The following is an 18624-nucleotide window of genomic DNA, read 5'->3' as shown; positions in this document are numbered from 1 at the left end:
TCAAGCAAGAGAATTAACGCTCAGGGTCTTTCTTTCTTGGTGCAGACGGTAGAGGAGGAAGTTATCTCGCCGCGTTGCAAAATGTTATGGCTCAGAGTGAAAATAGGGATAGGCTGGAGCGGATTAAAACCAATATACCCATTGCATGTGTGCACTGGGGAGAGGTGGTGGGGTCCAAGGAGCGTGAGCAAATCTTCTCAGAAATGTGGGTGGCAGCCAGAGCTCTCCCAGACTGTAGCACTGATTTTCCCAACTGTACTTCTATTTGGAGTTTTATTTAGTTGCTTTTAAATGCTCTCCTGATGGCTGTGGTGGAGAGGCTGGTTGGAACTGCTGCAAGTACCAGTGCTCGGGTGCTTCACAAGTTTGGAGGAGCAAAACTTAGGCCCAGCAGTGAAGCAGCAGATCTGCAGAGACTTTGCTGTGCTAGCTATTCCTTATTAGTTTTTTTTGGTACAGAAATTGGAGATTGGGATCTTTACCTGGCATATAGGGAAAGGAGCAAACAGACATTTTTTTCGATAACAGAGGGACATGAAGAGGTGGGGGAAGATGCTGAGGTTTAGCTGTTGAAGTGTAATTCAGTGATGGGATGGAGCAAATAATGAGAACTGGGACCAGGAGAAGTGCATTGTCACAGAGCCAGGTCCAGCAGGTCTGTTAAGCAGTCTGGTTGTGATGCATGCGGTCAACTCACCCCTTACCTCATCCAGCTCCATCACAATTGCTTAGTTCTTGACTGGTTAAACACAGATAGAAGCTGCCTTCTACCATGGTAAAGCTGACCCTTGATTCCTGAATACTGGACTTAAACTAGGTCTGTATTTGACCCCTTAAGTGGTGGCAAGAATGAGCTGTGAAGTCCTCCAACAAGGGAGATGTGTTGTCATGGCATTGGGATATGTCTTGTCGTGGTGGAAATGGGTATGTTTTGCCATGGAAACTGAGCCGCATACCTTGAACAAGGAAGGGAACAGAAAGATGAAAATTACCTTACGTTTTAGACACCTGAGTCCAGGAAAAAAAAAAATAGTTCTTCCTAATCTCTTTCCAGTTTATTATTAATTTCTTTTTTAGGATGTTAGGCGAATCATTTTTAAGGGATACTCCCAGGAGCCACTTTCTCATGTTCCTCGTGTTCTTATGTCTCACTTAAGAAATGGATTCATTTTGCATTGAGTGCCTGCAGTCACAACGAGTCAACAGGAGCAGTGTGTTAAACTTGCAAAGTGATATAAAATTGTGACGGCTCTGGAAAAGTCAGTTGTTGGATACCAGAATCTGTCTAGCAATGTTAACAGGTCACTTCTGCCAATGGCAGTCTGAATTTCATCTCCCTTCTTCCCCCTCTATGCAAGGATGAAGTTCTTCTGAGGGTAGTTCTTCAAAATCATTAGTTAATATCAGTACCCTAATTAGCACTATTTAAAAATAATACTGGCATCCAAGAAATAAAGGTTAATGGCAAAAAGGAGAATTTGAGTGCTCTCATTTATAATGGGATCGTACAGAAAATATGGGTGCCTCTAAGTGTGCTGGTATCATCTGCATAAACAAGAGAAGGGAACTGAGGTCCAGTGTGGACAACCATGATTTCTGCAGTTGCTTGAAACTCTGAACATGTGTGTCCCAGGTGTATCTTGTGGTTCATGATTGGAACAGATTGTCATTGCAGTAGGAGAAGCATGAGAAGGTGTTACAAATTTTTATTACCATTTGTTTCAGTAACTGAACACCACATCTTTAAGTTAGGTCTTACATTGCGTTTGAAGTGCAGCAGAGCCTGTTTGCATGGAACGCCATCAAGTTGTGAGACCCCACCTGGAATACTGGAGCTGGTGTCCAGCTCTGGGGCAACAGCACAAGAGGGACGTGGAGCTGCTGGAGCGAGGCCAGAGGAGGCCCCGGAGCTGCTGCGAGGGCTGGAGCAGCTCTGCTCTGGAGCCAGGCTGAGAGAGCTGGGCTGGGGCAGCCTGGAGAAGAGAAGGCTCCTGAAGGGGAGACCTTAGAGCAGCTCCAGCGCCTAAAGGGGCTCCAGGGAACCTGGAGAGGGGCTTTGGACAAGGGCCTGTAGGGACAGGCCAAGGGGAATGGCTTTAACCTGCCAGAGGGGAGATTGAGATGAGCTCTGAGGCAGAAGCTCTTCCCTGTGAGGGTGCTGAGGCGCTGGCACAGACTTTTCCCAGAGAAGCTGTGGCTGCCCCATCCCTGGCAGTGTTCAAGGCCAGGTTGGACACAGGGGCTTGGAGCAACCTGCTCTAGTGGAAGGTGTCCCTGCCCGTGGCAGGGGGTTGGAGCTGGATGAGCTTTAAGGTCCCTTCCAACATAAACCAGCCTGGGATTCTATTAAATTGCCTATAGGAGAAGCCCTGGTACTTGGAGAAAATTCACACTTAATGCATGTGTTATGAATGTGTATTTATAAATGATGACTACTTTATGATTCTGTCTTCTTTATGTGTTCATAGTTGGTACATATTTGATAATCTCAATAAACCGATTATATTTTATAATTTATAAAAATGTTATTATATAGACTATAATTTTCATATACATATATAAAACCCCAAATGTATCTATCTGCAGTAAAAGTATTAGAGTAATATTTGGCCTCTTTGTTATGGAGAGGTATTCATGCTGGAAGTCTTGTTCTGTTAAGTGGGCTTCTCTTCCCTCTGTCCTAAAGGGAGATTAATCAAGATGTGCATAACTTTGCGATAACAAATTCTTGCAATTCTCTGAGCATACAGTAAACAAAAAAAAATTCAAGGACAAGATTATCAAGATAAATTCAGCGAGTTTTCTGCAGTATGCTGTGAGTTATCTAAAAGCTTTTGGCTGCAACTCCAGTAAATAGCAGTCAGACTTCCAAAATGTTTCAGTCTGCATCTCCTGTTTTTTTTGTGGTTTATGCTTTATGTTCTACCAAGATCATGACTTGGAAGTTCTAAAACCTCTTCTGCAGTGCATGAATGGGAAATGTCTGAATGTGGTGTATGGAGCACTTTTAGACACCTTGAAACCTGAGAAAGACCCTTGAAAGTCTTTTCACTTTTAATTTTGCAGGGTTTTGTAAAATTCAGAATACTTGTCTTACTATTACACCATCTCCGAACTTACAACACTGATCCCTTCTCCTACTGAATAATTTCTCTGCCCACCATTGCTGTGGCTGCATAGGCATTATTGTCTAAGGCAGCATGAGTGTGCTTGTTGTGGATTTTTTCCAAGAATAATCATACATTACTCTGACTACTGTCTTTGTCAAAATACATAGAGCAGTGCCATAAATTCACCTTGATGGATTACATTGTTCCTTAATCGTTCCTAACTATTATGTAGTATACTAAATGTAATTGCTGCCTTCATCCATTTTGTTCTGTGTACCTTTCTTTCAGGGCTTACATTCTTCCCTCTATTTTCTGTAATAAACTCTTGAAACAGATGTGTGCTTTCCCTGGGTGCATACTACAATGGCTTGAGTAGAGGTAGGTGTAGCTCAGATTGCTGATAAATACCTACTTACTTTGTTATGAAAGAGATAATGACTGGCAACTACAGCTGGCAAGTGTTTGACTTGCTGGTTTTGTAAAAGTAACTTTGGTAAGTAAAGCTAGTATTTTGTTTGTTTTAAATGCTTGCATGTGCCAGCACTAGGTTTAAAGGTATTCTTTAATTCAAAATACCTCCTCTTTGAGCGTGTACACGTCTTAAAATCATTTTCCCAGCAGCCCTGTTCACCTGACTTTAAAGAGGGAGGAATGAATGTGAAATTGTAAGATCTGATATCGGTGTCAATAGATCTTATTTTTCTTCTTGGAAAATTAATTTTCTACTTTCTGAAAACTTTTTTGTTGCATGTCTTTCTTCTCCCTTAATCCTGTTTTAAACATGCAGGATTGGAAAGGGATTTATTTTTTTTCCGTTTTTATAAATGAAGAATTATTTTGAAAAGAAATTAAGAGTTTCTGGAATCCTATGGAAATATTTATGTGTGAGGACCATGAGGACAGTTGAGCTGTGGAGCAGGCTGCCCAGGGAGGTTGTGCCATCTCCATCCTTGGAAGTTTCCAAGGCTCAGCTGGATGAAACCCTGAGCAACCTGGTGTGACCCCATAGCTGCCCCTACTTGGAGCAGGAGGTTGGGCCAGAGACCTCCTGAGGTCCCTTCCAGCCTGAATCATCCTGTGATCTTATGCTCTCAAAAATGATTTCTTCCTTTCTACTCAACTTCTAAAACTTCTCTGTCTTTTCCATCCTCTTCATCTGGTTTCTTTGAGCCATCGGTTTGGTCTTGGTAATGTTTTTCTTCAGTGGACTAGCATGATCATTTTGTTGTCAAAATCAATGCTCCGAGTGAATGTGCCTCTCACTTTCCCAAGATATTTTTTGAACATGTTTCCATGTTTGTTTCTGTCCCCAATTTTGTCTGATTGTGTTGCCAAAAAATGTTCCTGAGCCCCATCAGTGGGATTATATGTGTTCACTGTGCTCCCTTCCATTCTGACCCCAACAGTAAAGGACCAGGACAGTGCTCTGGGCAAAAGCCAAAGGAGTTTTCTACCTAAAAAAAACCAAATCCAAAATACAAACAAACAAACCAACCCAAAAAATCACCACAAGGTTTCTAATAGTCATAGGACTGTGGTAGTGTGTTCTTACATAGTAGCATAAAACCTTTATTATCTTTATGGTCACGTTTGCAGCTTCAGTTGTACTGGGAAGTCTTCATATGTGCAGCAGAAATATTGATTTATCTCAGAAATTGTATTGCTTGTGTCCAAAGGAGTTGAAATGGGTGTTTTCATCAAGGGGCCTGGTGTGGAGCTAGTAAAAATGTGATGATTTCCTTCCTTGTTTAAGATGTTCCCATGCTATAGTTTTTTTTGAATATGTCTCTTGACGTGAATTGATGGTTTATTAGAGTTATTTCCAGCTTTATTTGGCATCTTTATAGCCTTTTGGTTCAGGAATGTGATAATGTAATTTGCTTTACTTAATTCTTCAAGGCGTCTGTCACAAGATATGTGTACTATTAAGATTCATGTTACAGATACTAAAAATGTCTACAGAGGTTTCCAGCTAACAAAGGTCTCTCATTCTGCAGCACCTGTGTGCATATAAGAGTTGTTTATAGATGTTTTTGTAGTTTTTCAGACAGAATAATTGGAGGGGGGGGATGCCTTTATACATTTCTGATAGAGCTCTGGTGTCCAAAGCTTTCATGGGAATGCAAGTCTCTAACTTCATGCTCCTGGGAGAAGGTGGTGTTCTCCTATTTTGAAGTTCAAAGCAGAAAAGAGTAAGGTAATCTGATGGCATAGATAGGACTCCAGCTCTGAAAAAAGCCTATATCATTTTAGATGCCAAAGTAAAGAACTCCTGAGTTCCAGTGGTAAAAAAGAGGCTGAATAGTTTAAAATAAATAAACACTGTTTTTTTGCAGTGAATTGAGGAGTATGCTTGTTTATGATATTAGACCTATGCAGTTTAGTGTTTGTAATCTTTCTCAGTACAGTGACATTTGAGAGGTCGTGCAAAGTGTTGGAGCTGGGATTAATCGCTTGAGGCAAAGTGGAAAAGACTTTCAAAGAAAGGAAAGAAAAATCTGTGTATATAATTTGGCTAGGCAACAAAGGAGGCATGACTGTGCCTTTTATTTAAAGGCTGTAAACACTGAACTGGAGAAGAAATGTTTTATGGTATTACATAGAACCACTTATGCGAATAAGTAGACAAAGTTGAACAAAGTAATGCTTAGGCTGAATATTAGGAAAAAAATCTTAACATTGAGGTTTATTAGATTATGGAACACTCTTCCCAAAGGAAGTGGTTCAAGCTCCATTACTAGTCCCTTAAAATTAGACTGGATAGAATAACAAAATGTACTGGAGGGAACACTGGTGCTTGGGTAGGGGACGAACACAGTTACCTAATACGTCTTTGCTTTTCACTGACTTCCATGATTCATTTCCTGAAAAACTGCTTCCAGAATGTGTTAATGACATCACGGCCCCGGCCTCCTCGGACGCGCTGGTGCTTCTCATGCTACAGCTTTAGGACAGTTTATTTGAAGATTTGCTGGGCTTTCTTTTTTCCAGTGCCTCCTATTGCTCAGCCGTTCCCTTCAGCTTTCCTGTTCTGCTGCAGCATTGCCTGGAGCGATGGGGATGGCTGAAAATCAGGTGCTTAGGTTGCATTTTGAAAATACAGATACAAACACTCAAGACCGGGCTATTCCTGGTCAGGATTCGGGCAGGCAGCATGTTTTGTGTTGCAGGGCTTGGCTTCACAATAATGACTACCTTCTGCTGTTCTTGGCAAGTGGGATGAAATACTCGTCTCCTTTACTATAATATTATTAGGTGTGAAAACCCTCAAACAAATAAGTTGTATTCAGTCATATATTGCACTGAGCCAGCCTTAGTGGTTCTGTTGCTCTGGTTTGATGAGAAGAAAATAACTTGGTTTTAGAACATATCTTCTATAATTTATTTCTTAAACATTCAAAAATGTCTTCTAAAACATGCTGTTAATTGTTCTAGAGCTTTGCAGTCACTTTTCTGTGGTATTTGGGAACTAAACACTGAAAATAACTAAATTAATGATTATGATAATAATAATACTAGTACCTGAAATACAGCCCATGGCAATCCATTACGTACATTGTTGAGACGTGTGACTTTGACATTGCACAGCACTTTGCACCAAGGACTAAGTGATAGCTTGGTCAGATTTTAAGCCAAGATGTGTTGTTTCAACTGATGATGCATTTACTCTGATATACATCCCTTATTGTTCCATTTTCCAAACAGTAAATAGAGTCAAGATGTTTAAAGCTGTTGTTTCAAAGTGCTTAAAGCACTGCACACAAGCTTTTAAATTCTGTATCTCCCACGTGTGAATACTTCCTGCAGCCTGCCGATGACTTAGAAACCAGCTAGCCTACTAGTATTTAAAATGTGAATTTATTTTACTAGACTGCGTGTCGCCCAGAAACTATTCATTTATAGCTGTTTTTACAGCATCTTTCCTTCTATGTCTTAAGCTATCTGGGGCTAATTTTGTTAGTCCAATGCCAGACAGTGGAGAGCGTGAATAATACTGCTGAAAATTAAAAAATTGTTACTTTTCTCATTTGTATTACCATGTCAGATATCATGTTGCAAAAATCTGCCATTAATAAGAACTTGTGTCAGCTGAAAAAGTTACTGCAAACACAGTCACTGCAATATTTAGGACAGCCATTTTTATGCTTCTCGGTTTTGTAATTTCCCTCCCTAAAAAATCCACACTGTACTCAGATGCACTTTTTCAGTCAGAGATTGTAGTTTGTGTGTGCATCGGTGTTTACACTCCTTATGAGTTTAATGTTGCTTGAGGATGGAATACTTAACATGCAAGTTCATTAACTACATAAAAATTATTCCATGTTTCCCATACTTCAGCTTTTTTTGTTTCTTGCTGTAATGAATCTTCCAAAAACTTGCAATGGGACTTTCCTGAAATTAACGTAGCTGCTGTTTTTGTAGTCTTTTAAGCAAGTATACCCAGTGCTTCTCACAATTAGCAGTATGAAGCTGCTTTAGTAAAGACTGGAGATGTTAAGGACGTGCCTATAAAGCGTAAGATGACTTTATGTGAGCTGCATCTTGATGCAGCAGTTGCCTCACTGATCCAGCCTCTCCCGTCTATGATTCCATGGGCCACTTTTTCCTCTCCCGTTCATTATCCCATAACATCCCCGTGGCAACTTGAGAAATTGCTTACATGGAAAAGTAATCGTAGGAAAGTATTTATGTATTTTTAGCTTTCTTCTAACACAATGTAGCAGCTGGAAACAAGGACAAGAGCCAGCACAACATGAACTGCCAGCTCTCCATGGGCCACCAGAAAGTGCTCATCAGACCACAATGTGAGAACCATTGAATTGACTTAAGAAATGTGACACATATAATAAGCATTAAATAAAAAAAAACCAAAAACAACAAACAAAAAACAACCTTCAAGTTCCCAAAGCTGCTGCTTGAACGTAATAAGAATGAACTGGTAATTGTAATGTTTTTGAATAATACGTTATTCACGGGTTTTAGTGGAGGAAGTACATGGTGGTATCAATTAGATGCAATGAAAATCACTTTTGCTTTAGTTCTTCATAGCCTGTATTTACTTCTGTCTTAGATGTTGTTGCACTATTGAACAATCTTCTGGATGCTGAAAGATTCATAAATAGGAAGGCAGGGTGTGGAGCTAGGACTTGATTTGAACACATATTGAAACATGAATTAGATCAGCTTGGTGGGGTTTTTTGTGGCTCTTTCTGATATTTAACACTTTTAAAACTGCCTTCTCTAGCCTCATCTATTTTTTGTTCTTTCCATTTTTGCAACAAAGGAAGAGAATTGCCATTTTGGAAATGTTAAAATGACAGGAAGAGATCAAGAAGATCTTTTGAAGATCTTCATGTCTGCTAAAACTCTTACTTCTTCCTTTTTAGTCTTGAAAGCAGCCCGGGGCTGCACCTCGATCTGGTGTGCTCTGCAAAATAGTATCAGAAGCAATAAAACTCATTGGGAGGATGCTTTCCGCAACATGGTCTAGTGGAAGGTGTCCCTGCCCATGGCAGCAGGGTTGGAACTGGATGAGCTTTGAGGTTCCTTCCAACCTCTAACCATTCTATGAGTCTATGGGATGCTAATGATTTGTGGTAGGACTTGGGTTGTGTATAGTGGGGGGGATGAGGAAAGGACCTGTTCTGTCACCAAGCTCCAGTGAGGAGAGAAATCACAGAATCCTGGGTTGGAAGGGACCTCAAGGATCCTCTGGTCCAACCTGTCTAGGCACAGCATGAGTTAGACTGGATGTCCCAGCACCCTGTCAGCTGAATCTTAACAGTGTCCAATGCTGGGGAACCCGCCACTTCCCTGGGGAGATTATTCCAGTGGCTGGTTGTTCTCATTGCAAAAGATTTCCCTCTTGTGTCCAACTGGAATCTTCCCAGGAGTAACTTGTGCCCGTCGCCCTCATCTTTTCCATGGGACTCCTCGTCAAAAGGGAGTCTCCATTTAATTTGTAGCCGCACTTTAAATACTGGAACATGGTGACAGGGTCTCCCCTGAGCCTCTCAGCCTTTCCTCACACGCTGCCCAATCCTTGGATCATCTTTGTGGCCCTTCTCTGGAGTCTCTCCATCCATCCACATCTTATTTGTACAGCAGGGACCAAAACTGAACACAGTATTCCAGGCGTGGCCTGACAAATGGTGAGCAGAGTGGGACAATGACATCTTTATCTCTGCTGGTGAGCGTACCCAAACGGGTATGCCAGCATTAATTGAAATTTAATGCCTACATTTAAACTTAGTGAAGGATAGGTTGTTCAAAGGAAAACTTCTTGGAGTGCAGTTATTACTGTGATTGCATTTTGCAACTGCTATTGAATAAAAAAAAAAATTAAAATATCTCCTTTTCCCAGAAAGATACTGTGAAATAAGTAACACCAATTTCTTCTGTGTTAATGCTCTATCCAGGGAGAGAGCTCAGAAGAGTTTATCTTCTTCCAATGCTTTACATTGAAAGGTGAACGAGATCTATTTTGTGGAAAACTAGTATAATAAATATCCCAAAAAAAGCTCACAAATTGATTACAGCTCACAATTTGTTGATATACTAACTTGAAATAATGGCATGCAGTACTAGAAGTTCAGTTGGCCATAAATTTCAGTGCTTTATAATGAGTAAATTTTTTACCCTCTGCACTCCTACCTATCTTTTGGTTTTAAAATGTCTTTAAAATACAGCTCATAAAATGTTGCTTCGTTGCATGAAACTATAAAACGCATTTAAACTTTTCTCCACGTAGGTACAAACACGAACCTTATTTTTATCTTGTTGTTGTGTAACAGAGACCAGAACATTAGGCTGAGATTCCTGCAGAATTGTGTTTACATTAAGTAACAGTCTGGTGAAAGAAAGTTCTTTTTTGACAAATGTGTCATAACTTGATTTTGCCATTAAGTGTTGTTCCACAGACTGTCAGACTAGGTTAAGGTCCTGGGTTTGTTTTCATGGCTGTGAACACTGTTTCTAGTCATCTTATGGGACACCTCAGATTCTCTATTGCAAAAAACCCCATACATTGCTCTTAAGCAAGACTTGCTTTCCTTGCCATGCCTTACTCATAATTGTGTGAATTGGGGAAAAAAAAGAAGCTGCATTGGGTGGTTTTGTGGAAGAGAAGGGAAAAATGGATCTCCCCATTTTGTTTTAAAGGTAGAAGCAGACTGTACCTTCTCAAAGTATCTCTCTACTTGCCAGAAACAATTGGCAAAATCTTAATTGAGTGTTAAATGCTAGTTGACAAAAAAAATCTTGTAGTGTGGTTCTGAAGAAATAAAGTCAAGAAATAAAGTTATATTAGAGAATTACAATTAAAAATAGATTTTGCAGAAAACAATAAATTGTATAGATGAAATAAATGATCCAAACACATAAATGTTTGTATTGGTTTTGGCTGGGATAGAGTTAATTTTCTGTAGTGCTGTGTTTTGGATTTTGGATGGTGAATAATGTTGATAATGTTGTTATCTCAATGTTTCAGCTGCCCAGTGCATACAGTAAGTCAAGGACTTGTCAGCTTTGCATACCAGTGAGGAGGCTAGGGGGCACAAGAAGCTGGGAGGGGGGACACAGCCAGGATAGGTGACCCCAAGTCCCCAAAGGAGCATTCCGTGCCGTATGATACATTCCATGCTGTATAATGTCATGCTGAACAAAAAAAATGGGGGCCAGAGGGTAGTGGCTGCTACTCAGGGTCTGGCTGGGCATTGGTTAGTGGGTGGTGAACAATGGCATTGTGTATCACTTGTTTGGTATAGTCTTTTATCATTATTATTATTATTATTCTCCATTCTTTTTCTGTCCTATTAAACTGTTTTCATCTCAACCCACATTATTTTACCTTTTTTCCCCCAATACTCTCCCCATTCCCACTTGGTGGGGAGCAAGTGAGTGGCTGTGTAGTGTTCAGCTGCCTGACGGCTTAAACCACAACAATGCTGAAGAGACTCTTTTAGAATTACGGGTTATTAACTTCATCAGGCTTATAATTAGCACCAAAAAGGTAACATTAGGTAATGCAGAACCTTTCCAAGAGTTTCTAGACCTTCAGTAGTACTTTGGGTCTTGATGCTATTGCAGGTAAGTCACCCCCTTCCTCCTTTTCACTTCACCAGTTTAGTTTTGAGTCGTAGCTCATCTTTGCCACTGCTCAGAGACACAGAAAGCTTTAAGAAAACTTCTGTAATTTGCATTTCCCTTGGGATGTGTATTAAAATGACAAGAGAATAGGAAATTGAAAGTGAAATTTAAATGTGAAGCAAAATCAAGCACTGTGTTGAAGTGTCTGAGCAAATCTCATTCCATGCTTTTAATGATACCAGGCAGCACTAGTACCGTCACAGCTACCCATGGCTTAAACAGGAATTTTAGACATTCCGGGGTGGGGTTTTTTGGGTTTTTTTCATTTGTTTATTTGTTTGTTTTGTTCTGCTGCTTCAGAACATCCTGTAATGTTCTCAGGAAGCAGAATCTGAAATGTGATTCTGGATACTTGTTTTGTATCTGTATATTCTTCATGTGTTTTCTGTTAACTGTAATATCAGATCTGAAAAGAATATAATGAAGAGAGCTTCTGAGGGGTTGCAGTATAAATTATTTTTGTTTTGCTTCCTGAAAACCCTGAAATATAGCTTAGTAATACCGAAATATACATAAATATAAAACCACATGTAGGAAACTGAGACTTCAAGTATTATAAACTTGTAGAATACAACTAGAACACAGAATACTTGTCTCGCTGGCCTCTCAAGCTCTTTATCTATTTAGCATTTCAATGTGCTGTTAATGATCAGAAACAATATTTTCCTTAGGAATTTCTCAACTTGAGTAAGTTGGGAGCACCAGCCGATACATAGCACTTAACACGACATCGCATTTTAGAACTGAAAGGATTATTACAAACGTGTTAGCGTGGGATTGCTTTTCTGCAGGAATACACTTGCCAGCAAGAGATGGAACTTCAGGAGGTTACTTGGGTCATATATCAGTGTGCAGATTTCTCTTGGACATAATTACCTCATTCTCCCTGCTGGGAGATTCAACTTACTCACCAGTATTTTGGCCATATCTGTCTTTTCCTAGCTGTTGAGGAAAGGTGTAGTAATGGCAGATGCCAGCTTCGGAAGGGTGGGGTGGTGGAAAAATTAAAAGTGAGAAGTACACTAAACTTTAAGAAAGCAAATGTGCCAAATTTGAATTAATTTAACACATGATGATAAATATATGAATAATTTCTTTCCATGTTACCTATCCGGATAACTCATGTGGGTCTAAAAGCTAACTTTGTGGTCATCATTCTTATTCAGCTTCTTTCTGATTTAAGGACACTGTATCAAAAACACAGTGATATGGGATTATTAATGTTACATGATTTTTTTGCTAAGAAGGCTGTAATTATAGTGCTTTTTATTATAAGAACTCCTTCAAGCTGCTTAGTACTGAATGGCATTAGTTCCCTTGCCCTTGACATGGCAGTAATTGCCTTGCAATTGTGATGATGGAGTGTTGGTTTATTACTAAATCTGACTATATATAATTATGTTTGAAGAAAAATACTCTTTTCCTGGCTTGAAATGTGCAGGACTAAGAGTACTTCAAGTTCTTTTAATTGGTTATACCGTGCTTAGCTTTTGCATTCAAATGGCTTACGGGTTTTTATCCTTTGTGTCTTGAATCTAGCAGACTAGATTTCGGACAGAAGACTGAAAACTAAACTTTCTTAATTTTTCTGTCTTCATTAAAAAGTGTGTTATAATTTTTCATTTAGGTAGTGTTGAAAAAAAGGGAATAGGAATTTTGTTTTTAAGTTGGGATTATTTCTTTTTTGTGCTGTATAATTCAAGACTTTGACCTATTACATGAATAATTCGATGAAATGCTCAGTCTCTGGAATGAAATATGAAGATACACTCCGAAATAACCCCTTCTAAGCAGGCATTCGGGGGTCAATGTCATCAAGACGGGATGTTTCTGATCACCTTGGAATGTATCAGCAGTCCAGATGTGATAAGGGTAGATGAGCAGTGACATTGAAGTTACCACATATCACCACAGCAATGGGGGGGGGGAAATTTCATCCTTTGACCTGACTTTTTCCCCAGAATCTGCAGCATCTCCACTTTGGTATTTTGGCATGTAACCGGTCAACTTGGTTCATCAACACTGCTGTAATTAGGAGCACGATTTTCAAATACGGTAGTTTAGTATTGGAGTTAATTTTTTTTTAATGTTTTAAGAATTAAATATGAAAATGACTCTGCATTTCAGGCTCAAACATCAAAGTTCAAGCAGTATGATAATGAGAGTTTCAACAAGCAGCTTTCAGGTGCTTTATACTGGCGTTATGCCTCAATAATGCGTATCCACCATGTATATACACCTAGAAAAAGGGGAGGGTATGCTAATGTGCATTCTTATTGTAGACCATGAGCAAAGAACTGCGAGTCGGTGTGGACTGATGCTCTATTTACATTTATGTACCTAATAAATTTTTGAGGGTTTAAAATTAATGAAGTTTTTGTACTTTGTTACATGTGTATTTTCAAGGCAGTTTTTAGAGACAACAGAAACTTGCTTACCCAAGAGAAATCAGTCTGGTTTTTTGACTGTTCTTTTTGATAAATAGTGATTTGCCACTTCAGACTTTTATTTCTTGTTAACTAGACTTTCAAATTATTGTAAATCTTTTATACATCCATACCTTAACATCTTACATGCGATCTCTTCAAAAGGAATTTCTGAGCAACGTAAGTACTTCTAACTGGAGTGCTTTTTCAAGTTGTTTCTTCTTCTGCAGGAATGCAAAAATATGAGGCTGAGTTTAATAATACCTTAAAATATAAATTTAAATTGCTGTTGATCCTGTCTTCTTTTCCAGAAGGTTTATTACTTGCTATTAAGTTGTCTACCCATAATAATGAACAATAATGGTGATCTCTACAGGACTTTCATTCTGGAGATCCTAGTTGAAGCAGTATTACATTTTGTTGCTGTGTTTTGCCTAAAATATGTTGAGTTTATTTAAAACAGAATGCTGCATTATAGACTGAGTTGGTTTCATGAAATTGTGACATACAAGCTCCTTTTCCTGTCTTAATAAGTTAGCATCCTTCAGCTGGTATCTGCTCTGTGTTTCAGGTTTTTCCCTTCAAAGGTATGCTTTTGTTTCACCTCTCCTGGTTTCCTTTTATATCACAGAACCCCAGACTGGTTTGTGTTGGAAGGGACCTTAAAGCTCATCCAGTTCCAAGCCCCTGCCACGGGCAGGGACACCTTCCACTAGAGCAGGTTGCTCCAAGCCCCTGTGTCCAACCTGGCCTTGAACACTGCCAGGGATGGGGCAGCCACAGCTTCTCTGGGAAAAGTCTGTGCCAGCGCCTCAGCACCCTCACAGGGAAGAACTTTCTTGAATTTCCAGTAATCTTTAAATTCCCGCTTCTCTGTGCCCACTACTGTGTTACTCCTGAAACTTTCATTTTGAGAAATCAATCAGAGCTGTCATCTCATTGTACAGGGGTGAATTGTTTATCCTCTCCTCTCCCTACCTGTGTGTCAGATGCTATCCTTTCCTCTAAAGGAGCTTTGTTCATTAAAACGTGAACAAACATAGTCTTTTCTGCCTTTTCTCTCCAGCTGGCCTGTGGACAGTCTTCACGCTCGGTGGGGTGGGCAGCAAACCAGCGCCGCAGCTGGAGCAGTGTTCCCCTCTAGCTAACCAGAGCCTTCTGCTGCTGCTGGTCTTGGCCAATCTCACCGATGCTCCAGATATGCCGAATCCCTACAGGCAAGCTATTATGTCCTTCAAGAACACCCAAGGTTTGTATCTGTTCTTACTTCTAACCATGAACTGATGAAAATGAAGTGTTAAATTGCTGCGACAGCTTACAGGGTCTCTTTCCAAATTTTTTTCTTCCTCCAGCCAGCCCGTGGAAAAGCAGTAATTATATATTATTGTTTTTTCTGGGAGTTTTGAGGTGGAGTTTTGAGGTGGAGTTTTTTCCCCAACTGCTCCAACACAGGAGAGAAGGATACCCTTTTCTTCAGACTCGAGAAATCTTAGAAAGCTTCATAATTTCAAAAACGTGAATAAAACTGACCTACAAGTCGGTTGGTTATCCAAGAGTCTGCAGGAGTTGCCTGAAACTTTATAGCACTTGGGGAAATTCTGTTTAGCTGCTCATGTTCCTTAGAGCTAAGATAAGCAGTTGAATTGCTAACGGAGTTGATTTGCTGACTGTATTCTTGTATTGCAAATGTGGGGAGAAATTGGGTAGTATAAATGCTTTCACGGCATATATGGAAAGTTTCAGAGTTGTTTCAGCACTTGCCTGTTTTTTGAGGCAGGTTCCAATCCATATATTGAGTCACTGCAGGTGTATTGCGTACTGACTCGCAGTGCCCTGCTGCAGAAGGTCTTGCTTTTGGGACATAGTAATATCATAACACAGCTTGGACTACCTAGATAGCTCAGCTGGCAGGCAGTGTGCTGCTTTCCATATATACCTTACCCACACACTTAAATCTCCACGTTTTAGCCATGGGGTTTTACCTTTCCTTGGCTTTATGCAGGTTGGCAGCATGCACAGAGCTACTCAGTACAGCTCAGGTGCTGCATGGTAACCTGTGGACCACATCAGTACCTCTGAGTTACTCACTTTATTTTGGGGGAGTTTTTGTATTCCTTTAACTGTTAAGTTTTTAGCAGGTTGAGCTCTAAATTCATTCCCCTTTACCTCGGAAATTCTTTGGGGTTATGATGATGGAGAATTGTTCTCATAAGAAGAATTCTTAGTCCTGAAGTGTTCCTTTGATTTATTGGATACTGTTTACAGGCAACTGAGATTAAATGCTTGATACAGTTTTTGGTTTGTTCTGTTTTTTTAAACTGCAAACTTCTATGAATATTTTATTTTGATTGACTTTGTTGTATCTCATCAGTTACTAGTAATGTTATACCTTGTTATACGTGTATCATTATAAACTGTTAGAACTGTTATACATGTATCATAAAATTTTAAAAGAACTTTATGTCAAAAGCAGCATGAAAAGCCATATTTTCTCTTGATGTGTACATTTATAGAATGATTTATTGTTTCCCATAAATTTGCTTCCACTAGCAATACTCATATAAATGAGCTTTAATTTGATTCTTGTGAACATTGTGAGGGACTGGTAAGAGGAGAATGATATGAGAAAGGAAGACTGGTTACTGTCAGAATGATCTATAGTATGTGACTGTAAAATGAAAACTGGCTTTTTTGGTGAAGTAGTTTATATATAACTTAGTTGGGACAAAACTAATGAAATTCAGGATAGTTATTCTACATGATCTAGAATGATTTAATTTTTCTGTGGGTCAGTTTAATGTTCTGTAGAATAATACAGGATGTGCTGCTGTTGCTCGTAAGTTTCTTTAACACTGCTAAGGGTTTTTTTCTTACAATTTTTAACTATCCTTTAGTAAAACAGAGAGTGAAGAGCTGTAATTGTAAGTGGCACAGTTTAAACATCCACAGAAGTGAAGCCTGAAAGTCAACAGACACTCTTCAGCTAATGAACTGTGGCATCAAGCCGCTGCTTAAGAGAGCACATTGGCTTGATCTGAGATTGCTGTCTACATCCAAATTTTCCCTAGAAAAGAGAAATACTTGCCTGAAGTGGGATGCTTTTAAACCGGTTGGTCCATAATCACCGTGATGATTAGTTCAGAACAGACAGCGTTTGGTTTCTCCTCTGCCTCGTCGGTACGTTGTTTTGGGGCAGAGGCTGGGTTTCCATCACCGATGGGCTGCATCCCAGCTCTGTGTGTGTGGCAGTGCCTCCCAGCTCCCGCAGAAAGGAGGAGGGTTTGCTCCAGAGCCTCCTGCTGAGTGCAGCTGAATGGCTGGAGCCGTCACCCCTCGCCCGGGCCAAGAGAAGCACTGGCTCCCTGGCATGCCGTCTCCAGCGGGCCCCCAGAAACCCGGAGGGAGCCAGGGCTCCTGTGGGGCTTCTGCAGGTTTTCCAACACTTCTTCCTTCCAAAGAGGGTGGAGATGTTCAAAACAAGTGACAACTACCACAGCCTCCCATGCTGAAAGCTCTTAGAAACCTTTAGTCCACTAAAAAGAAAGGTGAAAGCAAGACACCCACATTTCAGTGGGTATAGGGAGTGTTTGTGTGGTCAGTCCCTACCAGTATAGGTATTTCCCCAGGAGAGTATAAAAGTTTGGTAAGACCAAATAGCATGGAAGTATTCATTTAAGAGCCAAATTTGCGATGGCTCACAGTTGCTGCCCATGGGCACACGTATGGTGACACTGTTCTCAACGTTACCTGTGGTCATGCAGTCTATAACATCTGAGAAATCCTTCAGGATTTGAGGAAAATGGAAGATTTGGATGAAAACCAAGTGTTGCTGCCTATTACCTCGGCTGTCATAATACTGTTGGCTGTAAAATAGCCTGTAAAAACGCTGCTTTTTAAATCTGCATTGTTGTTTTCCTTTATTCATCTGAGTCTTTCCTTCCTTTCCTTACAATCCCTTCTGTCCACAAATCACTGTGCAGGAGGAGGAGTAGTATTGTCACACTTTCCTAAGTTTATGCACTTCCCTAAGTTAATGCACTTTTAATAAATGATAAACAGTTCAGAACTCTGTAGTCTGTTACAGTGGGAACTAAGGAATTTCAGTTAAATTCTTCAACTTTGGAAATTGCTTATAGTAATACGGAAAATTTTAAGTCTACCTCTTCAGTATACTTGAAAATCCAAACTGCTATTGTTCCCAGAACATCATCTTTCCATGAAATTGCTGTAATTTTTCTGTATGCATAGCTTATTTGTGTGCTGAGAAAAGATAGCCTTGTATTCAGTTGCCAGGATGCTGAAATAAATCAGCCCAAAAGGGCATAATTGTCCTACTTCATGTATCATCTCAGACAATACATGTTTTGGTTGGATGTTTATTAAAAGAGCTAGAGAGGAAAATGCTTTATATAAATTTCTGTGAAGCTTTTTGGAGAGTTGAGAAATGCACCTGCTCTGCACTGGAACAAAACTTTGTACTCTGAAAGGTTTGGGTGGGTGTTTTTTTGTTTTATTAGGAAAGCAAAGGCAAGATTTCTGACTGGGGAAGATTGGGAGGCTGAATGAGGACATGAGCCTGGCTTTCTGACATGAGTGCATCGACTGTCATTCTAGCTTTCTCCATTTCCACTGGAAATTGCTAGATGTTAGAGTTCTGTGCTGATGGACATTTTTGTTGAAATGGGTAAAGCTTCCTGTGAAAAGCTTCTGTGAACAGAAATATGTTTTATTCTCATTTCCAGCTCTGGCACAGATTATGTTGTGAACATGAACAAACTGCTGTTACTTTGAGGGGTGTTAGACTATGTGATGTGGTGTTTTAAATCACTTAACCCGCAACTTCCCACCACATACGCTTCTTTAAAGTCCTGACAATACCTGTGTTTCACTGACAGTATACTGATAGTCTTGAGCTGTGTACATCTGCCCTTCATGCCAAG

At 39.9% G+C, this 18624-nt stretch overlaps 1 protein-coding gene across 4 annotated transcripts in view; it reads left to right on the top strand.

The window, feature by feature from the left end:
- DYM (dymeclin) overlaps positions 1-18624 on the top strand; it is a 223273-nt gene that overhangs the window by 74300 nt on the left and 130349 nt on the right. For all 4 annotated transcript variants that reach the window (XM_030471037.1, XM_030471039.1, XM_030471038.1 and 1 more), the window contains one exon: positions 14751-14933. In XM_030471037.1, the coding sequence (XP_030326897.1) occupies positions 14751-14933 (183 nt within the window). The remainder of the gene's footprint in view (positions 1-14750; positions 14934-18624) is intronic.

Source organism: Strigops habroptila, chromosome Z, assembly GCF_004027225.2.
Source record: "Strigops habroptila isolate Jane chromosome Z, bStrHab1.2.pri, whole genome shotgun sequence".
NCBI lineage: Eukaryota > Metazoa > Chordata > Aves > Psittaciformes > Psittacidae > Strigops > Strigops habroptila.
The sequence above is the reverse complement of the archived record's forward strand: the minus strand, read 5'-3'. Positions and strand labels throughout refer to the sequence as shown.